Source organism: Raphanus sativus, chromosome 4 (assembly GCF_000801105.2).
Source record: "Raphanus sativus cultivar WK10039 chromosome 4, ASM80110v3, whole genome shotgun sequence".
Classification (NCBI taxonomy): Eukaryota; Viridiplantae; Streptophyta; class Magnoliopsida; order Brassicales; family Brassicaceae; genus Raphanus; species Raphanus sativus.
The window spans coordinates 8144672-8169740 of NC_079514.1; the positions used below are offsets into that span (position 1 = coordinate 8144672).

The following is a 25069-nucleotide window of genomic DNA, read 5'->3' on the forward strand; positions in this document are numbered from 1 at the left end:
TCAAAGACAGAACTCATTTTTATTTCTGGAAGGTTCGTTTTGACCTAAAGTAAAAAGTCGAAAGTCTTTTATTGATATTTTCTTGTAACCAAAAACTAAAAGAAAGGTCATCCGTCTCTTCCACTATCCGGTAGATCTCTCTCTCTCTCTTTCTATATCGATCGAGTCTTTGTTGGTGAGTGACTTGGAAGAAGAATCACACTTCTCCTCCTTACTCTGTAGTTTAACCGAGTCTTCCCTGTAATGAATTTGCCATTATCTCTAGTTACAAAAGGCTTCTTCTTTGTATAATCAAATTCCAACACTTAAAAAAAAAAAAGTTGTTTGTGTTCTTATTTGACTTTTTTCCAATCATTCTAACACTTGTCCCTTCTCATTCAGCTCGGGGGTTGAATTAGATTGAAAACAAATGGATGAATCTCCTCTGGAGCAGCAGCAGCAACAAAGTCAATCTCATGGTATAAAGTGTTGCCTTTTCTCATCCATTCATTCGTTCCTCTGAATACAAAGCCGACTGCTTTTATATTTGTTTTGTGAACTTGCTGGAGAAAGTTACTTACTTTTTTCTTGTCCTACTGCATCATTTGGGTTTTCAGGGCAAGAGAAGGAAATAGTAGTAACTGAAGGTAGTGCCTTTGTGCATGGTGAGCCTCCTCCTCCTTCTCAAGACGTTAGTGTTCCTCCCAAAGTTGATAGCCAAGTGGAAGTCCTGGATGAGAAAGTCAGTAAGCAGATCATTAAGGAAGGTCACGGTTCCAAACCATCCAAGTACTCCACTTGCTTCTGTAAGCTTCTCTCTCTCTTGATCAACTGCTTTATATTTTCTTTTGTCTGGGTGTGATGTGTACTGAGGTTTCCTTGAGAAATATTCCACAAGGTTATCCATTTGTTTGTGTTTTTCTAACCATTTTTTCATAATGGCTCATAGTGCATTATAGGGCATGGACCAAACACACGCAGCATAAATTTGAGGATACATGGCAAGAGCAGCAACCTATTGAACTGGTTCTAGGAAAAGGTATATCTGGCTCTCCGTTTTTTCTTTTCACTATATTCCTTGTGGGTCATCTTTACTGGTAGACTACTGAGTTGCATCACCTAATGGGAATGGATATATAGGAGGAAAGAAATCGAGTTGCCTTTGTTTTTTTTTTTTTTTGCTTCAAAGCCATGTTAGTATACAATTTGTTAAACGAGATTGTGCACTAAGGAGTGATGATGTTGACTGTGAAACAGAGAAAAAAGAAATGATTGGTTTGGCTATCGGTGTTGGTAGCATGAAGTCTGGTGAACGTGCGCTCTTGCATATTGGCTGGGAACTTGGTTACGGCAAAGATGGAAACTTCTCTTTTCCCAATGTTCCTCCTATGGCTGACTTGTTGTATGAGGTTGAAGTTATTGGCTTTGATGAAACAAAAGAGGCAAGTTTTCTTCTTTCCTTAACCTTACCCTGACAACTCAAAAACCAAGTGTTGTCCCAAGCTATTTGCTTTGAGTTGATTTTAAGGGATGTACATTGTTACAGGGAAAGGCTCGCAGTGATATGACTGTGGAGGAAAGGATTGGTGCAGCAGACAGAAGGAAAATGGATGGGAATAATCTGTTTAAGGAGGATAAACTGGAGGAGGCCATGCAACAATATGAAATGGTTATAGATCTTTCTCTCCACTGAGAGAGTCTTAACAAAGCTCTTTGGTCTCCTTAACTCTAAAGAAAGTTATGGTTTTGATGTCTCAGGCCATTGCATACATGGGGGATGACTTTATGTTTCAGCTGTATGGGAAGTACCAGGATATGGCTTTGGCAGTTAAGAACCCATGCCACTTAAACATGGCGGCTTGCTTGATCAAACTGAAACGTTACGATGAAGCAATTGGCCACTGCAATATTGTAAGCATTCATCGGTTAGGAGTACTTTTTTTTCTTTCTCAATAATCTAATGAAGTTGTGAAACTTGTCAGGTGTTGACAGAAGAAGAGAAAAACCCAAAAGCGTTGTTCAGAAGAGGGAAGGCCAAGGCAGAGCTAGGACAGATGGATTCAGCTCGTGAAGATTTTCGAAAAGCTCAAAAGTATTCACCTGATGACAATGCGATTAGAAGAGAGCTGCGAGGCATTGCGGAGCAAGAGAAAGCTGTGTACCAAAAGCAAAAAGAGATGTACAAAGGAATATTTGGAGGAGGGAGAGATGAAAGTGGTGGTGGCAAGGCTAAGAGCCGTTGTAACTGGTTGATAATGCTATGGCAGTGGTTGGTGTCCCTTTTCAGCAGAATCTTGGGACGCAACAGAGTTAAAGCAGATTAGTGTAACTATTTTGTTCTTTTATGTTGCAATGACTTTGAGAGACATGGAACTTGTTAATCTTTATTAATTGTGTGGAGAATTTACAAAACATGTTGTCCAAAAAAAAAAAAAAGAATTTACAAAACATAGTTGAGAACTCTAATAAAAGAAGCTTATATCTTTAGCTAAACTACCATGAGGGATTGGGGATAAGTAAGCACAGACCATATATCATCTAGACTTTGCTTCAAGACTCTCCCACAGCTTCAAAGTTTTTTCTGATGACTGGATCAGCTGAAAATCCTTCTGCGTAGTCCCCTATAGCCACTAGCAGGCTCCTCCATTTCTCCCCATTGTCCTGTCCACATCATCACCACTTTCCTCTGTCACTTACCCTCTCTCTTTCTTTCAATTCTAGTACTGTAGTAGATGTGATAATAATAATGTAAAAGCCCTTTTGAATAGATTACTAGCCTCTGGCTTCTTAAAAGTAAGATCTCTCGTTTCAAACGGTACTATGTAATCTGGGAGACCAGTCCGTAACAGTGCCTGCCGTTTTAACAAAATTCTTCATCCCTTGTGCACTAATTGAAAACTCAGCTGAAACGAATGTGACAAGGGAAAAGCCAAAAAAAAAAAACCTACCAACTTCTTGCTTAACATGGCTTGATCCGCGTTAGCTATTAGGCTCTGGTGCAAATAAAAAGGGAAGAGAGCAAAATTAGTATTGCATATCACAGAGTCACTATCTTGCCTATGCAGAGCCACCTCACTCACCTCTTTTAAATTTCCTTCCTTTATCTCATCAACAGACTGCAACAGGTTCTCCAATGTGTCTGATGTTACAAACAAGAATGATTAACTGGTAACAAGGAGAGCGCAAGTACATGATATCAAAGCATATAGTATATGTGTCACAACGACTTACCAAATCTAGATAAAAGTTCTACTGCATGCACATTCCCAATTCCATCAATTCCTGCACGTAAGACAATCATTATATATATATCACTTTAACCATGTTCTGTGTGCACTTTTTCTTACTTTTTCTTTTGTATCTAACCATATTCACAAATGCAGCTACGAAATGGATATTTCCAGAAGAAAATGCGTAAATGGGTAGATGAAGTTTACATAACCTGGAATATTATCAGACTTGTCTCCAGCAAGGGAGATGATATCAACAAACTGTGCTGGCTTTAAATTTCCAAACTTTTTAGCAAAATCTTCTACTCCAAAAGAAACCATCCTGGCCATAAGCGGTCGTAGAGTTGACACCACTGAGTGAGAATAACATACATATACCACGTAATATCTGAAAGAAATTCCTAGCCCAGATCTATATATCTTAAGTACAAAAGAAAACTTGTATACCACATTTTATAATAACACGGAAAAAAGTTATAACGAGGCAACGATTCATCTAAGGGACATCAATTTCTTACTCTGATCCTCGTGGTGCTATTCGAAGAAGACGCAGGGAGGGAGAAAGAATCTGAAAGAAGTCTTTGTCTGGAGAGACAACTCTAACCTGTAAGGAGGTAACAATCAAAATGATCAGTCCACTGTCCACATCTACTGAAAAGGACAAACTCAAGAGGGACTAGAGTACTAGATTAACAGAGAATAATGATTATTACTTTACAACCGGCACCAATGCTTCGCATAGCCAGTGTTCCAATAACATCATCAGCTTCTACACCTGGCACCTGTCTTCATAGAAATTCTACCCATATCGTAAAAAAAATTAAAGGAAATATGGCATTCATGTGTATAATTTACCTCTATAACTTTTACAGACATTGCCTTTATGGACGCTTTGAGATATTGAAGTCCTTGTACTATGGTATCAGGTGTGGGAGGACGATTACTTTTATAGGCAGGGTAAAGAGTATGACGGAAATTCATGCCTGTAAAATTAAAGCATAGGCAACATACTGATGAGATTTACATAAAAACCATCATATAATCTATACTGTCAACTATACCAACCAACATCATTAACTAAAGTTTGACTATGGACATGGAGCTTACCTTTTGAATTACAAGTACTTCCATAAGCAACTCCTGAAAAAAAGACTCAATTTTGTCAAAAAAGGAGTAAACTAGAGAAGTACGAACAGGTTCACAAATCATTTAATCTTCTTGCCTCACAAAGCCCTGGTTACTAGATAATATATTTTATCAGACTAGAAACCCCTCTCTTGATAGATTAGTAGAGTTTCCATCAATGATGCAGTAATGATTATCAACATCACGTAAAACATATTTTTTGGCCGTAAATTACATCAGCAAATCTAGGTGGAGACCTGCTTCTCTTAGGCTTATCGAATAAAAACTTTCAGAAACTCAACAAGCTGAACAAAATCTTCTACAAAAGACAAATAATTAATATCACATATATAGATGACTTGTGGAGCAACTAGCATCATCAACTGATAAGGAGCATTCACATGGTCAATTTAAGAAAGTCAGAGGCCATAACTATCGAGTTAGAACTAGATTAAAGGATTATTCCTGAATTAATCTGACACGCAGACCCAAAGTGGTTAACTATATAAACTCTAAAAGTCCCCCAAAAAATCTGAACGCGTCCAAGAACACCAACAAAATAGCTAGACGTCCATGAATTTTAACATATTGTGGGAGACACAATGTCCGCTTACATAAGGACTCACCATCATGGTCGAACACCACCTGCATGGACAGAGAGAATTAAGTCCAGCAGGATATATCCAAAGAATTAGCAGGAAGGAAATGCGGAAAAAGGTATACCGCCACATGGGATGGAAGAAATTTCAGAACATCAATTATCTGCAAGTGAGAACACAAAGCAGAAAAGGTAAGAAGTCGAAAAATAAAGTTAGAACAGAAAACAAGAAAGAGATACTTAAGTTCTTAAGTTGAGAAAAAAAACACAATACCAAACAACCCTTGAACAGAAGCGTCTTTTTCAATAAAAACACACACTTAGGTAGGATACAAAATGAACATATGTAGAGCAGAGTATGAAAGAATGAACTTACAAGAGACAGAGCTGAGAATATTGTCAAAACCCAGTCGGCGTTTCCATCAGCGTGACTCAAATGACCATGATTTAACTTTGCTGCAGTGTTTTCCCAGCCAAATGTCAGTAAGTGTGAGAGAGAGACCCGAGGGAAAATAATTACCATTCCAATGTAAAACATGAGTAGCCATTATAATAATATACCTAGGAGCTTATAGTAAGCTCTGTACATGATGGATGTCCCGTCAATAAGCATCACTCTGCCATCTGAAGAAGCAGCTTTTTCTTCTGATGATTTTAAGGGAAAGTTTATGGACTCCAGAGGCGCCACGTGTTCACTTTTAGAGACCAGATTACATGTGATGGAACTGCAAAAGTACTAAACTCGTAGAATGTTACCTCAGTATCGATTTTTGAGCTCATAGAGATAGTTCGTTTTTGGTATTGAGATAAGCATCAGTGGTTCATATGTAAGACATAGCATATAAGTAAGAAAAGCAAAGCATCATCACCTTGGTGATGCGTGCAAGAGGAGGAGAGATAGTGAGAGAGCAGTTCCTCATATTGTATAGATTTTCGATTCTCCTCGGGAAACAGAGATTTCTCCATAGCAAACGGGAGTGATGCGGCGTCATGAGGTCAAGTAGCGATTAACTAACTTCAGCCAAAATCAACAGACGTTCTTGTTGAGAGCTCGAAGACTAACGAAGAAGACGAAGAAACCTGAGAGCTAAGCTAAAGACAAAGAACCTTCCAAAAATGGGGAGAGGGTTTAGAAGACTTCCAAATTCGTAGTTAAATGGGCCTATGATGGGTCTATATTTATACGGGGCTTAATAGCCCATTCTATAGGCTTGCTTGAGAGTTGCTGTCTTCTTCTATTACAACAGAGCCCTAGAGTTAGAGACGAAGATCAAAGAAGATGACGCAGAAGAGCCCTAGAGTTAGTTGTATCATTTATAATGCTATTGTTTCCAGTTTTGTCAGAAATACAGTCTAATATGCCTTCTGATGCGTCATATACAACTATAATGACTTCACGAGTGATTGAATTTCCATACGCTTATGAATTTACCACTGTGAGCTGTTACTACCTTCTTCATTCCCATTGCTATGCAGCTGATCTGAGGCCGTGTTTTCCTTTCTATTTTATCGATCTCCACGTCTTGAGATACTCTTTTTCCTCTCCTTTTCTCAACCACCACTTGGCTGTGCCTTCTCAGAACTGTTGAAACTTTGTCGTCCATTATACAGCTAGACAGAACTCTTCCACTCTTCTGATCAATCACTCGCAGCACACCGTCTATTCCACCGGCAACCATAACCGACGTATCGTTCCTTAACTGTTGTATTGAGTACACGACATTAGGACTCACTCGATTTTCCCACACCTGTCTCATTTTCCTGTGATAAAGCTTTGTTACGACACATCTCAAAATGGTGTTTTTTTGTATAACAAACCCTGCCGTTTCTTAATGACATTACCTGATGTCCCAGCATGAAACATATCCAGCTGTTGTTCCAGAGAAGGCGAGATTGGAGCCTTGGTTAAAACAGATGGTCTGTATACCTGTGAAGAATCAGAGGGGATTGCTTTTAGGCATTCTCACTAGACATGCAATCTATAGTTGTGTTTTGAGTGTACCTCCTGCAGTTATCGTGGATTTAAGCGTAGCCACCGGTTGATCCACTAAAGGGTCAGATACTGTTACTCTCCCGAGCGAAGACCCGCTAAGAAACAGTTGATTGTCGCTCAAAGATAAGCACGTTATTGGCCCACCGTGAGTCCTGCCATCAGACAGTTTAGAGTGTCATATGAGATTGTAAACGACTCTCATAACTCACAACACAACACAGAATGCCTATCATACCTAATGATCTGTGAACATGTCTTACTGTACATATCAAATACACGAGCTGTTCCATCCTCGCATCCAACTACAGCTTCTGGGTCAATGTAACTGTTTGGTAAAGAAAACACCATCATTAGCATAGATAAAGAAGCTAATCAATCCTATATGCACAGGGTAGCCAAGTTGAAGTATCATAGCAATCATTGTCAGGTAAATTACCGAAACAGGAAGGTTCCGTTCTACACAACTCAATATTCCAAGAATATCTTTTGGACATACCGCATACAAAGTCCCTTAGGAATGGTGCCTTCACGAGATGGAAAGATGCTTCGTTGTCCACTTCTTCTCCATATGCTAATCCGGGTACCAACCAATCCAACAATCTCAAAAACAAAAATATTCAAAAGTTAGGCATTATGCTATTGCTCGATATAGTTTGCTTTCCAATTATTAACTTATACAGACAATAACATGATGTAAGCCAGAAGGAAAAACAAAAGTTTCCTACTACGAACATCCAGTTACAAAAGTGACTACAACGGTGCTTTCAGAAATTCAAACCAGCAACTCAGCTGAGTTTTATGTAGCAACATTGATCATTAATTCCTACTTCAACTAATGAACATTTTTCTTAACAATAGCTTGAAACATCCATGACAAGAAAGTTTTACACATGAATGTACTTGAGGAGGTCTACCTTGCTCTCGTCAAAATCGAAGTCAATCAAGGAAGCAGCATCAGGAAGAGAGTATTCCTCCATGCATTTGTAACTATTCAATGACCAGAGACGCATAACCTGATAAAATAGTCACATCACCTTAGCCAATACTACAACACAATAAAACGAACACACACAGAGCAACATTTTTTTACCTTATCACCTACACCAGTAAGCAGCAATCCCTTCTTCATTCGACACTGAGAGAATCTAACATACATACAACAATATTAGAGAACAAACAATCGCAAAATAGTTGAATAGTGAAAACACTTCCTCCCTCCTCCTTCACCTGTGCGAGTGAGCTTCCCACCGCTCGATCTCGACTCGACCTCTTAGCAACGCCATCTTGTGATGTTTCATCGCGAACTCCTCCACATTTATCTCTGGCGTCTCCTTCCCCAGTGACGTTGAGGAGCCGAGCTGGTGCATCCTCCGGCATGAGGATTGTAGCAGCTTCATCTTCTTGATGGCAGCATGCCTTCGAGGAAGAAGAGAAACTTCAAATAGTTAGGGTTTCTGTGTTGTGAATATTCGAAGTTGAGGAAGTTTTACCAGGAGTTACAGACGACGGTACAGTTAACGAGGTCGAATAGATCGAGAAAGGAGAAGATGATGAGTAGTATGTCGGCGTCTAGAGATTCGATCGATGATGTTGGTGGTGATGCTCTTCGTCGCATCTTTCTCGCCGAGGGTTCGCCGACGGTCTCTGTTATCCCCATTTCTCTTTTTTTTTTTTTTTGTGGGGAGGGTGGGGGAGGAGAGAGACCTTTCTGTATGAGCCAGAGGCTCTTGGGGTTTTACCTAAATGATTTAGTTTTGAATTTATTTGCTATTGAATACTAATTTAGTTAGAGATGTTAAAAACAATTTAAGGATCCAAAAGCATATCATCAAGGGAAATTAGATGCGACAAATATATCATTTAAACTCTTATAAATTTTTAATGTAATAAACGAGGGACTTTTTTGACAAAAAAAATAATATTTGATGAAAATTAAATTATGTTGTTTATTGACTTTTAAGTTAATATGATTGATCCCACACTGTCTTTTCTATTAAAAAAGTTTGTTTGTGTGTTTTAAGTTGGAATATTTTATATTTTATGAATATGTAATCTTGAAAGAAAGCTGCACCTGATTTTTGTATCTCATCATAGGCTATTTGTTAAGAAAATCTGACAATGGTTTTGTTGCAGAATATGTTTCTATTTTATCAGTTTAAAAATTATTTTATTGGTTTGTTGAGTTTCAACATTTATTAAATATATATAATTTTTTATAAAAAAAAATATATTGTAAGAAAATTTTAAATGATTTTAATGCTTTAAGCTTGAACTTAATTGTTTTATGATCCAATTTAATGTCAAAATTTTGTCACTGATAATAGAAGAAGATTTAACTAAAAAAATAATAGCATTATTTGTTATTTTTAAAATACTATTCATGTTTTAATATTTTACACATTAATTAAAAATTACTTTGAGTTCGTTCTAACTCTGGATCAACATGAGAGTAACGAAGTGAAAGCCAAACCAAGTCATATAGGCTGGTACAAGTTAGAAATTAAGGGTGAGACGTACATGTTAATTAGAAATCAGAGGGTACTAGGAAGAGGAGTGTTACGAATAAAGCTAGTAAAGATAGTAAGAGCACGTATAGGCTGGTCGAGTGGCACACTATGGCCTGCTGCTCTCACAGTTGCAAACGTCAAATTTCCTTCGTACTCCTCTGTGAACCCTCCCACCTCTCCTCCAGAAAACCACTGATGCCATGACTTCTCAACCGTTAGATTCATACTCTTGATCACTTGGATTGTACCGGTCACCGGAATCATCGAGTCCAAGTCTCCACTGTACACCAATATTCGAACGCCCTGACCCATTATCTCGTGGAGGAGAGGAACCGTTATGAGCTCTAAATCCTCTTGGCTCCAAAAATCTATTAAGGTATGGTTGCAGTGCTGCCACACGTACTGTATTTTGGTGGACTTGACATGTATCGCCTTCTGAACCTCTTCACTGTTAAGATAAGCCGTCACGTAGTGATCGTTGCACGGATCATACCCCATTACTGTGGTGCCTTTCTTGGGTTTACTAGTCAACATTGCGTTTTTGCATACTGGAGCGAGAATGCTGTAACTGTTCACGTGTTTCATCTGAGCTTCTATTTTCGTAAGCGCATCATCACAGATTTGAAGATCCAAGACCGGTCCTATGCATAGGCAAGGGAAACATTAATTAGTTTTTGTCCGCAAATTTTCAGAGATAATTTACATACATAATTTCCAAAATTTTCAGGACGTACCTTTTTGGCAATTAAGGAAGTCGTCCATATATTTTTGTGAAATAATAGCATGAGACAACATAAATGGCTTCTGACTATTTGACTCAGCCATGGGGTCAAGAGCTGGATTACCGAGCAAAAGGCCTCGTAGGTTGATGAAGGTTTGCTTGTTACGTCGAAGGATAAGCTCGGCAAGTTGGGGACCATAGTGTCCGGCGTAGCTCTGACCGGAGATGTAAAACTCTCTTCCATTGTACTCGGGAAACCTTTCGAGCCACTTCACCAAGAACATGTAGTTATCCTCTGCTGTCTTGTTGTCCGTTGGGTCAATCATATCCTCTGGAGTATTCGTGTACGAGAATCCTACTCCTGCTGGAGATTCTAAGTACAACACGTTCGCCTCTACAAACCCATATGTAATATTGCATGCTTGTTATTATATATCTTTCTTTTTCTTTTCTATCTAAGATTGTTAATATAGCAAGCTAAAGATTCCAATAATAGGTTTTGTAAGAAAATATAAGGTACCGTTGTTAAATGCATAAGGATTGCGAAAAAGAGTTTTGCCGTCGCTGTGTACGCGGAAGGGTCCATGCTCCATAAGTGCCCCACCACCTAGAGACGAGCATCCTGGTCCTGCATTTTTAATGTATGAGCTTTTTAGGGCAAAGATCATTTAACTTTTTTACTTGTTAATTCCCAATGATTTGGGGAAAAAATACATGTTTAAAGGATCATCAGCAAGTGATGTTGAAAACTATTAGTAAATAATATATTTTCGTGTTTTATGAATTTCTAATTATAGTAGAAAATATAACTGTTACCAAAAAAAGTTGGGGACTATTAATTTGTTCCATCAAAAAGATCAGTTTGTGAAGAGGTCTGCGTATATATATACAGTAGTAGCTTTTAGGGCTTACAAAAAAATCCTTTGCATGTGATTTTAAGATGCAATGAAAATATTTTTTTTTTCAAGAAAGAGTATAGGGTAACGGAAATGTTTACCTCCGTTAAGCCAGAGCACAAGAGGAGCGGAGTCGCTGGCTTTGATGGCTTCCACGAAATAATAGTAAAAAAACCGTCCGGTTGTTTCGTTTACAGGCACAAAACCACCGTATTGTTTGAAGCTAACGCGAGGTTGTCCGGGAAAACTTCTGATTAGATCTTTCTCCTTCGGCTCTTGTTGGTTTACACCGCCACGAATACCATTGGAATGGCACCTGCAATGAATTTGTGATGCCAGAGACAAGAATAGGAAAACGTAAGCGGTCACGGACAAGACTTGTTTTTTTTCCATTCAATATCTCTGGATCTTTTGAGAAGTGGGAGAATGTTTTAGAGAAAAAGAGAGATCAAACTAAAGATTTTGAAAAATGAATGGCTACATTTTATAGTTATTTTCTTTTTGTTATTGTCAACTATTTTAGCTATACACTGGAAGTTATAAAAGATGAGTTGTGTTTCTGCTGGTTAGAGAAACAATTTTCTGTTTTTTATCCTTTAAGTTAATAAGCTATTTTAGATTTAATCAGTGACGTTAACAAACAAGAAAAGATTGAACCCTTGCATCATAATATATGATAATATATTTATAAAATTACCTTCATGACATTGTATTAATCTTGTCACCAAGAGTTTCAAAAAAAAATTACCTTCATGATTTGAATATCAAATTATTGTGTTGTATTCCATGTGGACCGGCATAGAGCAACCTCATCCCTTAGATACTCTAAAATTACGACAACAAAAAACATTGGTATTTAGTATTTACATGTGATTATTCATTTATATAACTTTTAATTTTAAATAAAAATTGAAGTAAAATATGAGAAACAACGTGAAGATTTTCATGGTTTAACTTCAAAGGTTCTTAAATGAAAATTTCATCTCATTCTATCTCTCTCTTTTTATTATTTTTTAAAAAATTATGAATATTTATGGGAGAACCTTTCACTAGAGGTGTTCTTGTATGCAAGTCACGAACTGAGTGTACCTGTCTTGTTGACAAATGACAAGTATGGAGTTCAATATTCAAGGTTTCACTTGTGTTAAGGTATGGCTTCATATCTTTATAATAAGCAGACGTGAATTATGCCATGCCATTTACATGTTATTTTAGAGTGCCAAATCAGATAGATGTAAGAGCATATTCAATTTTATGGTTTGTTTAAGTTAGACATATTTATGTGTTTCATTGTCAAATTGGGTTACCAGCAACATATCCAAAGTTTCAGAGGCAGGTTCAAATCCTTAAAGTTTAGGAGCAATTTTGGGGATGGTCCACTCAGCCCAACCTTACCAATCTTCAATTCTACCTCTCTCCAAATCACAATGTATCCGAAGCCTCAGGGCCTGGCTTTTGATTTGGGGGTTGAATGTGTTTTGTCTACAGCTTCGGACAAGGTTTTAGTTTCCTGAATGTGTTTTCTGATTCTCGCAACTTGCCCCCTTTAATATCTCAAAAGGATTTAGTACTTTGTTGTGTGATTCCTCTTAATCTATCATCATGTTCTTTTCCCTTCCATGTTGTAGTTTTGATGTGGTTGTGGCTTCTTTATTTCCATTTTGTTAGAGTTTGGATCAATTTCTTCTATATGGAGTGTAATCGATCTGAAGTTTAAATGAAATCGTTGTGCACAAAAAAGATATAATAACTTTTCTATGAAAAAAAAAGCTTAAACTACTTGCACACAAACACCTAGTAACAACAACTGAACACAAAGGTGGTGGTCAGCGAGAACCATGACCAAGAATAAACCGAACAGGAGTGAACTAGAAATAAGCATGAAGAAAAAATGATCCTCGCCCACCATATTGGCGGAAAGGAGGAGGAGAGTTCTCTTACATAGCTACAGTGCAATACCAACACACATATACAATGCTTTGATGAGCCACATGACCACAAACTTGAACCATCCAACAAAAGAAAACAAGCTGACTTTCGCACAGGATTGAGGCGAAACACATACATGAGACTAACATCTTCTGTAACTAGACCAAGAGCAACAAAAACCACCAAAACAAAGGTATGCAAGCTGAAGGCCTGACGGCTCCGGAATAAGAGGGATCTCCACAACAATCCATTGAACCCTACCATCTGAAGAAAACCATATCCAAACATTATATATACATATATTGGGATATATAGAATAACCGGAACCGGTTTAACCATGTTGGTTATTAGAATAATAAACCGGGTATTAATAATAGTATATAAACTCTATATCGTTGTAACAGAACGTTAAGTCACATCAATATAACAAACTCTATCGTCTCTCTCGTCTTCGTTCTCCTGAGCTTAGGCTCAGGTTCTCTACATCGAATATGGTATCAGAGCTTTTGTTTTGCATAAGATAAAACCCCATTTGAACTTCTCACATCTAAACAACCCGACTACTACCTACCCTATTTCGGCTGTCCTATCTTATGATCACCTTGAACCTTCTTATAGACGTTTTGTCATTGGGATAACCACTGTTTCTCCTCCTAAAACCTTTCATGAGGCTATTCTATCTGAGGAGTTTAATGGCTCCATGAAATCTGAGATGACATCTTTGGAATCAACTGGAACTTGGTCAGTTTGTGAACTTCCACCGGGTAAACATCCTGTTGGTTGTAAATGGATACACACTTACAAATTTAATGCAGACGGCACTGTTGAAAGACCGAAATCGAGATTGGTAGCCAAAGGTTATACACAACTTGAGGGACTTGATTATTTGGATACCTTTTCTCCTGTTGCTAAGTTGGGTACTCTTCGCTTGTTACTCGCTCTGGCAGCTATCAAAAATTGGTCTATTATACAGCTTGATATCAGTAATGCTTTTTTGAATGGTGACTTGGATGAAGACATATATATGGTACTTCCTCAAGGTTACACTGAACTTACTGGTAAACAAGTGCCTCCCAACTCGGTCTGCAAGCTTCATAAATCACTCTATGGTTTAAAGCAAGCTTCCCGACAATGGAATCAAAAGCTCACTTCTGTTATCATTGGTCAAGGTTTCACTCAAACTCACTCTGATCACTCATTATTTGTGCGTTGCTCAGAGACAGATTTCTTGGCTATATTGGTATACGTTGATGACATTTTGCTTGTGGGAAGTGATGATGCTAGTATTACTGCGTTTAAAGAAGTACTACAGGCAGCTTTCAAACTTCGTGATTTGGGTCAGGCTAAATATTTCTTAGGCTTTGAAATTGCGAGGAATGAGACTGGCATTTCTATTAATCAGAGGAAATATGCTCTTGAGTTACTTGCTGATGCTGGTCTTCTTGGGTGCAAACCGGTGTCTACTCCCCTTGATCCTAATCAGAAAATCTCAGAAACTGATGGTGATCTTTTGACAGATGCTTCAGTGTATAGGAAACTCGTGGGCAGACTTCTCTATTTGACTCATACTCGTCCAGACATCACCTATGCCGTCCACAAGTTAAGTCAATACATGTCAAAGCCGCGTACAACTCATCTTCAAGCTGCTACTCGTGTCTTGAGATACTTGAAGAATGATCCAGCTCAGGGTCTATTCTACTCTGCTTCTTCTTCAGTGCGTCTCACTGGTTTCTCTGATGCCGATTGGGCATCCTGTCCAGATTCCCGAAGATCAGTCACTGGTTATTGTATGTTTTTAGGTGACTCACTCATATCTTGGAGATCGAAGAAACAACCTACAGTGTCCAGAAGCAGCTCCGAAGCAGAGTACCGTTCAATGGCCGATGCTACTTGTGAACTGATCTGGTTGACCGCTTTACTTAACGATCTCAAGTCTCCACCTGTATCTCCAGCTACACTCTTCTGTGACAACCAGTCGGCTCTCCACATTGCCTCCAATCCGGTGTTTCACGAACGCACTAAGCATATTGAAAATGACTGTCATGTGGTTCGTGAAAGGATACTCAGTGGGTTTCTTAAAGCTCTCCATGTTCGTACAGATAACCAGCTTGCAGATCTCTTCACTAAAGCTGTTCAACCTGGTATCTTTGCGAGACTCATGCTCAAGATGGGAATTCACAAGCTGTTCCTTCCATCTTGAGGGGGGGGTATTGGGATATATAGAATAACCGGAACCGGTTTAACCATGTTGGTTATTAGAATAATAAACCGGGTATTAATAATAGTATATAAACTCTATATCGTTGTAACAGAACGTTAAGTCACATCAATATAACAAACTCTATCGTCTCTCTCGTCTTCGTTCTCCTGAGCTTAGGCTCAGGTTCTCTACATCGAATAACATAAAATAGTTACATTTTAATTTCAGTTGACCAAGTATCTAAAACTACAATTGAATATACGTGAACCTATTCACTCCTTTGTTCCCATTCACCACTTTCAGCACGTTAAGCTTTCACAGGTTGTGGTATTGTGTATACTTTTGTACATATACGAATTAAATTAGGGGTTAGAGGTCTGATTCCACTATATTTAACATATACACAGATTGCATGTAGCTTATTCCACATATATTGTCTATTTTGGAGGTGCCAAAACATATTTGATTTGCTGTAATTTGATATGGAATGAGAAGGACGAGGAAGATTGGAGTTGTATCATTGCATGTATGTATGATGATTGTGGGCTTGAAAGATCTTTTGGGGGTCCATATTTAGATTCTCTCATAGGTGTATATGAGAACTCCATTGGTGTGGAGTGATACCAATCATTGAATTTTTATCCAGAACATTTGCACATAATAATCATCCTCCCATGTAAAATTTACATGAGAATCAAATATTTATGTATGGTCAATGGTAAGGCCGCATTGTTAGATTTGAGGGTAATTATATAGCATTGTTTATAATAATAATAATAGTATTGAAGCACATAATCATAACTCGGAAGAGTGCCACAGCTCCTGTGATTGTCTTTTTCTTGCGGGTCATCTTCTTTTACAAAAAAGGCCTTTTCCAAAATTTAAATTTTGGAAAAATACTAATTCCTTTGACTCTACATTAATTTAGAACAATGATGTATTTTCATCTTTAATTATACCCTCACATATTTACAACAACATACTAGTTTTTTTGGTTAACTACAACAATATACTAGTTTATATGGGAAGCCTTTATAATAATGAGTTTCATATAAAAAAAATCAAATATATTAGTTACATTGCTTCAACTGAGGAAGCTAAGGAATTGGTCAAAACTTGTTACAGTTTGTTTATATATGCCAACGTCATGGTGTGTGTGTGTGTGTTTTTTGCAACACATGATGTGTTTTTATCAATGTTTTGAAAACCAGACCGGACACCGACTCGGTGAAGTTACTGGTTGACTGGTTAGACCGGTTCAACCGGTCGAACCGGGTTTTTTATTTATATAAAAATGTATATAATTATATATTTATACTATATAAACTTTACTTCTACATATAATACTTTCTCTATTCTTTTTTATTAACTCAAAATAAACAACAAACATAAATCTGATTACTATATAAACTAAATTTTTTTAAAAAAAAAACAAATGATTTACATCTAAATCAATCATATTTATTTATTTTTTCAACTAACATTTCAAATTTTAAGAATAAAAATAGTATATGAGAGTCAAAAATATATTTTTCACATTCTTTTTAGAAAAAATAAAAAATCTATTAAATAATGATAGTTAAACACTAATTATAAAATATTAAATTTTAGCTAGTAATAATTAAAAACACATAATTATATGTTAATTTTTAAGAACCGGGTTTTAAAATTAAACCGGGTCACCGGTTTTACCGGGTTTCAGCCGGTTTTACTGGTTTTTATCAAATCCGGGTTTTAAATCGAATCGGACTCGGCTTCTTTAGCGAGTCACGGTCGGACCGGTTCGACCGGCCGGTCCGATCCGGTTTTCAAAACACTTGTTTTTATCAAATAGAGTGATCATATGACTGAATCAAACATTACGCAGTACTGCAACAGTACTGACTAAAAATTAAAGTGTTTAACCAAAAAAATAAACAAATAAAACATTTTATCAGTAGCAGAGGTTAAGCTGGGTAAGGGACAATTTGGATGTTGGATGACATGTTTTTATGTTCCCTAATGACTCATTTTATCTTACAATCACCATAAATGGAAATTAATTCAACTAGAATAAAATGATTAGAAAGAAAGTTGTCTGAGAGGGTTTTTAATAATCCTTTTTAATTAAACAAAAAGTTTAGTAATTAACTTAAATGTGTCCCTACATAAAAATAATACATCATCTCTTTTAAAATGATCTATGTTTTAGAAAAAAAATTGTTTCTGAAAAATACATATTTTACATTTTCAATGCATGTAATAATGATAAATTTTAAAATTCAAAACATTAATTATGTTCAATGAATTTTGATTGGTTAAAAATTATAGAAAATAACTAATCGCAAAAATAATACATTTATAATTAAAAGTTTATTTGTTTTTTTAATATGCGCAGAAACTCTAAAACATGCATTATTATTTTGAAATAAAAGGAGTAGTCGGTACATTATAAAATGAGGAATGGACAGTAGGACTGTAGGAGAGAGTGGGAGACCCCAGCGATACAGCTGGTCAATCACCGGCGCTTGTATAACACGTCCCAACGTAGAGCGTGTGTAAGTTCACAAAGTTCAAATGAAAAAATGGGTTGTGTTAGAGAACGTGCAATGACAATGCAGACCAACTTTTAAAACAGTTTACACACTCTCTCTCATCTTCTTCGACCACACACACAAACACAACATAGAGATTCCATATCCGGAAGAAACTTCCTCATAACTCAGATCTCTCTCTCAAGATACACAACTGGTAAAGTGCGTACACCTTCTCTCTCTCTTTCACTCTTAAACATTTTCTGATGATAAAATCTTTACATGATGACACATCTGTCTTCGTCTATTCCCCAAAGGAGCAGTAAGCGTCAGTCACTTGCCGAAGTTTCACTCTTGGTACTAGTAATGTTTTAAACAGGGATTCAAGTGTCGATCAACTTGACTTTTTCAGGTAATTAAAATTTACTTTTGACGTCACTTTTTTTAATCAAATTACTTTTTACTTCACTCATCGAAAGTTCGAAACTAGTAACGTTTACTTCTGCATACCAAAAAAAAAAAAATTATTTTCTTCTTTTATCATAGAAAGTTCTTACCTTTCCCTTTTGTTTCTACTTTTTCTTTTTAACTTTGAGTATTCATCTTTACTGGTTGTCTCACAGGAAACAGAGATGCATGTCTGTAGTGAAAGGTACTATTATATAGTTAGGTTTCAAAAGAAAGAAATTGTAGTTTAGAAAAATAAAAGAATTAATTAACTTGTCCTTGGAACTAAAGTCCAACACAAGAAACAGAGAGATCTCTTAACGACAACAACCACTCTGTACACAAGACACCAAACACTCTCTCTCTCTCTCTCTCTACAAAACCAATCACTCCTTCTCTCTACTCTAATTCAAGAGAGGGGGAGAGAGAGAAAGCCATGGATGGGTACGAAGCAACTAGGATTGTGCTCTCCAGGATCCAAGCTTTAGACCGAGAAAACGCATCAAAGATCATGGGTCTCCTCCTTCTCCAAGATCACGGCGAGAAAGAGATGATAAGGCTAGCTTTCGGTCCCGAGACTCTTGTCCACTCTTTGATAGTAAAAACCAAGAAAGAGTTAGGTATCATGACAAGGACTCCTTGGATGATGAGTCAAGAGGAGTTAATTAGCCCTAAGAACAACAACTGTGGTGGCTCTTCTTCTTCTCTCAACCCTGCTTCTCTGCCCTTCTACGCTGGTGGAGGACGAATATCTTTGACCAGCGAACTCGAGTTCATGGATGATGTGAACTCAAGAGCGAACCTTTTGGACTCTGTGCATGCGAGAAGCGGTAGCTGCGTGTTGGACGACGGTTTAGGGTTTGGTGATTCTGATTTAGGGTTTGGAGGTGTACTACCCTGTTCTTACTTCGCTAGAGGCTTCTGCAAGAACGGAAGTGGCTGCAGATTCGTCCACAGCGATGGAGGAGGAGACGAGCTGGTTGGCTCTCCAAGAAGATTCGAGCTTCTAAGGTCTAACTCTGTACCTCCGAGACTTGCTCACCACTTCATCACTCGATCTTCTTTCATGATGGGAGACGGGTTACATAAGCTTGGAAGATGGTGGAGGCCTGAGAGGATTGATCTCTCTGCTATGTCTTGTCCAGCTTCGAGACAGATCTATCTGACGTTTCCTGCCGACAGTAGGTTCAGGGAGGAAGATGTGTCTAATTATTTCAGGTAATGGCTTTGCAAACACCTTCTCTTTGGTCTCTGAATGTTTATTTCTTTGTGTGACTGAAGTTGTTGTTTATGGTGGGTGAATAGTACTTTTGGACCAGTTCAAGATGTGAGGATACCGTATCAGCAAAAGAGGATGTTTGGGTTTGTAACATTTGTGTACACTGAGACTGTCAAGAGCATTCTTGCTAAAGGGAACCCTCACTTTGTTTGTGACTCAAGGGTTCTTGTTAAGCCTTACAAGGAGAAAGGCAAAGTCCTTGACAAATACAGGTACTTAAACTAGTAGTTGTAGTAGTAGTAACTCTCAATACTTTGGGCCTGATTGTTCCTTGAATCCTTTCGTGTAGAACTAACCAAACAACGGAGAGAGAGCTGTCCCCAACAGGCCTTGATTCTAGCCCCAGGGATGTTACAGGTAACCAAACGCTAAAGCTCTCTGTCTCTTGGAGAAACTTTTGCTTGTCTCCGTAGTGATCTCTGCTTGTGGTAGCAGGAGGGAGAAGGTTTTACAACACAGGAGAAGATGTTTGGTGGAGGAGCAAATTTGAAGAAGAGATTATTGAGATTCAGAGCAGAAGGCTAATGAATCTTCAGCTTCTTGACGTCAAGAAGCATTTCCAACTCAGTTCCCCTACACACATTCATTCCCCAAATCCTTTTAGCCAAACGCTTGTGTCTCCACGTCCATTGCCGGTGAAAGCAGGAGGAGAGATAGTGAAAGGAAGTTCCAAAGAAGGATCTGATGATGACGCAGTGAACCTACCAGAGAGGTATGTGTATACTCATGAACAAGGTATTGTTTTTGTGTGTTTGGAGCTTTAAGGTTGAATAGCAAGTTTTTTTTCTGTGGGATGGTGACAGGCTGGAGGATAGTTTGCCTGATAGTCCATTTCCGTCGCCCTTAATTCTGTTTGCTGAGTCTGCAGACAATAATAACGGATCAGATTTGTGGTCACCTTCTTCTGATAATGACGATAACTCCACTCCTTCTACACACTCTGATTCTTCCAACTCTTTCAACTGCCAAATGCCTAGGTTTCAAGATTCAACCACGGTTTATGTTGTTGTTATCAAGTAAATGGTAATTTAACATTGCTTTTGTGAATCTCACAATAGGTTGCTGCCGATTGAGATGTTATCCGGTAGGGGTGGACCGACCTGTCGTGTCGGGATATAAACATGTAAGAGTGAAGTAAGGGCTGGTGAGCACACTAACAACAATCTTATTATTTTAAACTTTTCTTTGTCTTTGTTGTTGTTGCAGGTGGGAAAGAAAATAAACAGAGGAAGTTAAAGAAACTGATAATGTAGAGACTCAAAGTAACCAAAAGATGCAGAGATATAAAAAATAAAGCAGTATAATTGATGTAAGAGATAGAGAAGAGAAAGAAGGAAGATTGTTGTACCATTTCTCTAGTTTTTACTGTGTAATGTGATGGACCACACAAGATGATCTAATATGATATGATATTAAATATATAGGACAAGAAGTGTAATCTCTCTAAAGATTTACAAAAAAGAACATAGATTACAATTTATGTTTGAAAAATGCTGAGTAACTCTGTTCTTGTCCTTCCTAATTGCTACCCTCTCACTCTAGTTACTCTCCAACTTGAAAAAAAAAACACTTTTGGTTATGTTTACTTCAACCATAATGCTAAGATGTGGTTGTATGAGATAGGTTTTGTGTCACTGTTATTAAATGTAACTTTTGTGAGGTGGAAAGTGTAAAAGGAGTAGGTGCTAACATCCATACTGTGTTTATTACCGTGATTTATGTAAAAAAGAAGAAGAATGTTATGGACATATTGCACATGCAAAGACTAAAATTATGATAGGTATTCAGATTAAATGAAATGTGTGATATTTTGTGTATCATTTATGGTTTTAGCAAAGACACGGACAGTGGCGTTAGGTGGGGGCACGCGAGAGAGAGACTGTGTGCCAGAACTTGTGGTCTACCTACAACTGTATGTCGCTTCTATTATGTGAAAGCTGGAGATAAGACTTTCCAGACTCTAGTTTATCATACATCATCTATGATCAAATGAATGTGAAGGCCATATTCTCTTTTGGGGTTTAATAGTACGCATATGCGATGTGATCATGTGAATATGTGTGTTATACAATGATTTTCAGGCGTCTTGACATAGATTGTAAGTGATTGAAATAGTATTATACTCATGATGGGATTAATGCACAATGTGTTTATTTAATGATTTTTGATTTAGAAGATTGATTATTTTGTTGTGACCTGGTCTAACAGTTCCTTAGTTATAGCAGAAGATGAATTGTGTTCAGCTTATTTCTTTTATTATTTGATGTCGCTTAGCGGTATTTTTGTTTTTGTTTTTAATCTATATTATAAAAATAAAATAAAATCTGTATCGAATCAGAAAAACAAGAGGAAGGAAATAAAGAGATCCCACGAGCCAACACACATGCAGTGCCCTGTGGGGGAGATACATGCCAGAAGTTGTGTTTTGTGGAGACATCTCCATAAATATACACCAAATATTGTAAACTTAGACTATATGTGGAATGTCAATTTCATGTCATTTCCCATGCAGTTGACAAGCGCTAACGGAGACCTATTTTTTTTTAACAGTCAGAAAATGTATGTCACTTAATATTTTTTCCAAATATTCTTAGGTAAGTTTCTAAAGGAGTAAAGGGTCACAAGACCTACTCTTAGGCCCATTTATTCCTGTATGAGAGAAGAGATTCTGTAAGGTGATTGGATCGGTGCCATGCCAAAAAAAGTTGTTGAAGCTACTAACTTCACGAGCTGGTAAACATGCAATGTAATCACTTGGGATGACTGCTTGACAATAAACTTTTCACAATGAGAAGAATCCGGTTTTGGTCACAAAGCTAATGGCCTTCACTCTGATATTTCTTTTCCTGATCAGAATTTCTACATCAGTGAAGCAGATTGGGAACACTACCATTGACCTAGAAGAACTGATCAGTGATTTAGAACGGGCTTGCTTTGCTTATCCTTATGAAGTAAAGACTAGTTGAAATGAAACAAGAACTAGGGTGGTTGTAACCATGTGCCCATCGAGGAGAATCGTATGTTAAAAGATTCCATGGGCAGGCAGTGAGAGAATCCATGCATAATAATTAATGTTTTAAGGAAGAAGTTGAATGGCTGGAACATATTAGATAGTAGAGCTGGTCATCCAAAAGACAGGTTGAGGCCTTGGGAAGCTAATGGGGTACAATGTCCGAGGAGGACTGCTTGACAAGTGAGGAATGCAAGGAGAAACCTTAGGGCAGAAGTGTGGATACCCTTCTTTGTCTGTAGGACTTTGTATCACCTTGGATTCTTGATTCTTGCTGGCACAAAGGCGATAGCATCTTTGTAGCAATCCTGTTCTCAACATATCTTCATCTTTTTGTTTCCGAGGAATTAATGAGTCTAGAGTGACATAGAGTGAGACTGGTCATCTTAAAAATGATCATAAGGATAGACCTAGATGGTAGTTGTCTCCATGGGGATGAGCACTACCTGAAGGCTCTAGGCACGGTGCATAAACCAAGAATCCAATGAAAGAAGACCATTAAAGGTTCAGATTCACAGACTTGAAAGATTATTTCATGATTGCTCACCCTTGAAAACTTGTCTACACGACCTAAATAGGCCAAAATTTCAAGAAAAGAACATAGAAGAGAAAAAGAGATCACTGAACCGCATCAATATGTCCATGCAAGAAACGATCACTATACTACAACACCATATTTCAAGCCTTGTGAAATTGAAGACATTTCATATATTTTATCTACACGCATGAAAAAAATTACAACGTTTTGTAGCTCAGCTCACACTACTACTTTTTGATAAGAAATGCTTTGAAATAAACAAGAACGTGAGAAAAAGAAAAAAAAAAAGAGGAGTTTGCAACAAGGATACATCTTACATAGAAGAGGTAGAAGCCAAACTCTCGTTACCTAGCAGCTCTTCCCAGAAACCATCGTCCAACTCTCTCTCGATCACCATATCCTCTTCTTCCTTCGCCTTCCTCTGTTTTCCATACCCTTGCATCTCCAGAGCAAGAGCTTCCAGTTCCGACACGGAAGAACCTCTTCCCCTCTCTTCTTCCTCAGCCTCAAGATCCTTAACCCTCGCATCTCTCTGCTTGAGAAACTGATACAGAGAAGGACTCTGCACCGCTCTTGCCAAAAAAGACATCATCTCCCTCTGTTTCTTCTCTGCTCCTTCGATCCTCTGTTTCATGGCTTTGATGTAGCTTCTCGCTGTTTGCTGCTGCTGTCTCAGAATTTCCACCTCCGTCAACAGCAGTTGCTTCTCCTTACGAAGCTCTACGCAAGGATCATGAATCGGTGAAGAAGACGTGGAAGCAAAGGAAGCTCTTCTCTTGATGGTCTTCAGTAGATGTCTTTGTCCCAACAGGAACCCTTCGTTTGCAAACTCCCATCTCTCTGCTTCTATCTTTCTAAAACCCTGTAAATAGTTTTACAAAATTGAATCTGATTAAACAAACAACAATTATTGGAGAGAGATGTGCACTACTTGAAGATATTATAAAGAATGTAACAAGTGGGCAATAGAAAATAGATATCGAGAAAATATTGGTGACTGTTTCTTGATATTATTTTAGAAAGCCAAGTTGACAAGAACCCAAGATTCTAGAACTTACTAATTGCTTTAGAAACCAAGTTGGCACGAATCTAAGATTTCTAGAACGTACTAAAGAGACTTCTTCTTCTTCTCCCACTACCACACAGAATCTACACTTTCGATGTTTCTAGAAATAACCAATTTGGCAGTTAAAAGAAAAAATGAATTCCACTAACAGAGAAAAAAACAGAGCAATGCTCTGTTGGTCAAAGAACGAATAGATAGGGAAGGACTTTACGTAGGTGTTAAGCTGTCTGATGAAGCTTGAGAAGTTGCTGTGTTTGAAGTGACGAGGGAGAAGAAACTCAGAGAAAGCATGCAAATCCCAGACGACAAAACTAGTGCCTCCTCTGTTCCAAGACACGATGTGGTCCGTGTTTGGATCCTCCACAATCTCAAATGTCTTGTTGAGAAACGGAGGCGGTCCGATTTCGTGCAGTCCTTCAATTGGTTTTGGTGGTGATTGTGGAGGATCACCTTCTGGGTGGTGGAGAAACGGATTCATCGATTTAAAACAAAACAAAACAAAAAAAACTTTTTGGTATCTTGGATCAGTGCTCCAATGAAACCATCTTGGAAACTGGGTTTTTATCGGATGTGGAAGTGATTTGATGTTGTGGTGCTGACATAGTTTAAGAGTTCGTTGATGGCAGTTGGGAGGGAGAAGAGAGGAAGATAATATCCACGTAGGCCATGGGGAGGTGGCTTAAATAAGTAGAGTGGGAGAGTGAGTGGTAATATTAAATTTGAATAAAATATTGATAGATAGTACTCTCACTCACTCGACTTTCTAAATTCGAAAGTTCCCGAACAATTAGAAGAGAGAAGTTTTGGTTCGAGATTTCTCGAACTTGATATATTGACTAGGAGGACGACTGTACGCTACAGCTTTTAAGTGGTGCCCATCGTCTTATGTATCTATTTAAGGATATAAAACTTGACAACGTTAATAATAAGTGACATGATTGATTTTTAACTGTTTCTTTTTCATGTTGATGTGGCAATCGGTCTAGCTGGACATTTGGTTTGTTGTCTTTTTTTTTAACCTGATGAGTGATGATTAGC

The 25069-nt window shown here is 37.8% G+C and overlaps 5 protein-coding genes and 1 pseudogene across 8 annotated transcripts; 2 read left to right on the plus strand and 4 right to left on the minus strand.

Moving 5' to 3' along the window:
* The first annotated feature begins 57 nt into the window (after positions 1-57).
* LOC108853846 (peptidyl-prolyl cis-trans isomerase FKBP42) lies at positions 58-2393 on the plus strand. Of its 3 annotated transcripts, none has more exons than XM_018627293.2 (8): positions 58-130; positions 382-458; positions 597-785; positions 929-1018; positions 1237-1421; positions 1526-1648; positions 1738-1890; positions 1962-2393. In XM_018627293.2, exons 2-8 carry the CDS (start codon positions 410-412, stop codon positions 2301-2303), a joined length of 1131 nt encoding a protein of 376 aa, XP_018482795.1. In that variant the 5' UTR covers positions 58-130; positions 382-409; the 3' UTR covers positions 2304-2393. The 3 variants fall into 3 exon arrangements, with proteins under 3 accessions (XP_018482795.1, XP_018482794.1, XP_018482796.1); XM_018627292.2 differs by having other exon boundaries at positions 62-175; XM_018627294.2 differs by lacking the exon at positions 58-130 and adding an exon at positions 222-240.
* On the minus strand, positions 2343-6074 carry LOC108853845 (uncharacterized; annotated as a pseudogene).
* Positions 6075-6222: 148 nt separating this feature from the next.
* LOC108853844 (F-box/WD-40 repeat-containing protein At3g52030) lies at positions 6223-8647 on the minus strand. Its single transcript, XM_018627290.2, has 9 exons — positions 8416-8647; positions 8153-8341; positions 8016-8070; positions 7840-7938; positions 7422-7525; positions 7161-7250; positions 6935-7077; positions 6775-6859; positions 6223-6693 (listed from the first exon to the last, which is right to left on the minus strand). The coding sequence occupies exons 1-9, from the start codon at positions 8580-8582 to the stop codon at positions 6327-6329; spliced, it is 1299 nt and encodes a 432-aa protein (XP_018482792.1). The 5' UTR covers positions 8583-8647; the 3' UTR covers positions 6223-6326.
* Positions 8648-9456: 809 nt separating this feature from the next.
* LOC108850182 (serine carboxypeptidase-like 36) lies at positions 9457-11442 on the minus strand. Its single transcript, XM_018623755.1, has 4 exons — positions 11151-11442; positions 10674-10781; positions 10167-10547; positions 9457-10073 (listed from the first exon to the last, which is right to left on the minus strand). Exons 1-4 carry the CDS (start codon positions 11440-11442, stop codon positions 9457-9459), a joined length of 1398 nt encoding a protein of 465 aa, XP_018479257.1.
* A 6328-nt stretch (positions 11443-17770) lies between these two features.
* Positions 17771-20849, plus strand: LOC108855295 (zinc finger CCCH domain-containing protein 46). Of its 2 annotated transcripts, none has more exons than XM_018629074.2 (10): positions 17771-17913; positions 18009-18103; positions 18315-18343; positions 18430-19356; positions 19444-19629; positions 19707-19774; positions 19853-20129; positions 20221-20394; positions 20476-20540; positions 20624-20849. In XM_018629074.2, exons 3-9 carry the CDS (start codon positions 18324-18326, stop codon positions 20534-20536), a joined length of 1713 nt encoding a protein of 570 aa, XP_018484576.1. In that variant the 5' UTR covers positions 17771-17913; positions 18009-18103; positions 18315-18323; the 3' UTR covers positions 20537-20540; positions 20624-20849. The 2 variants fall into 2 exon arrangements, with proteins under 2 accessions (XP_018484576.1, XP_018484605.1); XM_018629103.2 differs by having other exon boundaries at positions 17778-17913; positions 18015-18103.
* A 2227-nt stretch (positions 20850-23076) lies between these two features.
* Positions 23077-24674, minus strand: LOC108855296 (heat stress transcription factor A-7a-like). Its single transcript, XM_018629079.2, has 2 exons — positions 24243-24674; positions 23077-23827 (listed from the first exon to the last, which is right to left on the minus strand). Exons 1-2 carry the CDS (start codon positions 24507-24509, stop codon positions 23279-23281), a joined length of 816 nt encoding a protein of 271 aa, XP_018484581.1. The 5' UTR covers positions 24510-24674; the 3' UTR covers positions 23077-23278.
* Between the last annotated feature and the right edge of the window lie 395 nt (positions 24675-25069).

Excerpts from the sequence above, each read along its gene's own strand:
- LOC108853846 (XM_018627293.2), top strand. The coding sequence starts at position 410 with ATGGATGAATCTCCTCTGGAGCAGCAGCAGCAACAAAGTCAATCTCAT. Across the intron at positions 1,422-1,525 it reads GCTTTGATGAAACAAAAGAG|GGAAAGGCTCGCAGTGATAT; the intron begins GCAAGTTTTCTT and ends ACATTGTTACAG. Across the intron at positions 1,891-1,961 it reads CAATTGGCCACTGCAATATT|GTGTTGACAGAAGAAGAGAA; the intron begins GTAAGCATTCAT and ends GAAACTTGTCAG.
- LOC108855295 (XM_018629074.2), top strand. The coding sequence starts at position 18,324 with ATGCATGTCTGTAGTGAAAG. Across the intron at positions 18,344-18,429 it reads ATGCATGTCTGTAGTGAAAG|TCCAACACAAGAAACAGAGA; the intron begins GTACTATTATAT and ends TTGGAACTAAAG. Across the intron at positions 19,630-19,706 it reads AAAGTCCTTGACAAATACAG|AACTAACCAAACAACGGAGA; the intron begins GTACTTAAACTA and ends CCTTTCGTGTAG.
- LOC108850182 (XM_018623755.1), bottom strand. The coding sequence starts at position 11,442 with ATGGAAAAAAAACAAGTCTTGTCCGTGACCGCTTACGTTTTCCTATTC. Across the intron at positions 10,782-11,150 it reads TGTGCTCTGGCTTAACGGAG|GACCAGGATGCTCGTCTCTA; the intron begins GTAAACATTTCC and ends TTAAAAATGCAG. Across the intron at positions 10,074-10,166 it reads CTTCCTTAATTGCCAAAAAG|GACCGGTCTTGGATCTTCAA; the intron begins GTACGTCCTGAA and ends GCCTATGCATAG.
- LOC108855296 (XM_018629079.2), bottom strand. The coding sequence starts at position 24,509 with ATGAATCCGTTTCTCCACCACCCAGAAGGTGATCCTCCACAATCACCA. Across the intron at positions 23,828-24,242 it reads TCAGACAGCTTAACACCTAC|GGTTTTAGAAAGATAGAAGC; the intron begins GTAAAGTCCTTC and ends AACTATTTACAG.
- LOC108853844 (XM_018627290.2), bottom strand. The coding sequence starts at position 8,582 with ATGGGGATAACAGAGACCGTCGGCGAACCCTCGGCGAGAAAGATGCGA. Across the intron at positions 8,342-8,415 it reads ACCGTCGTCTGTAACTCCTG|GCATGCTGCCATCAAGAAGA; the intron begins GTAAAACTTCCT and ends TCTTCCTCGAAG. Across the intron at positions 7,526-7,839 it reads TCGATTTTGACGAGAGCAAG|ATTGTTGGATTGGTTGGTAC; the intron begins GTAGACCTCCTC and ends TTTGTTTTTGAG.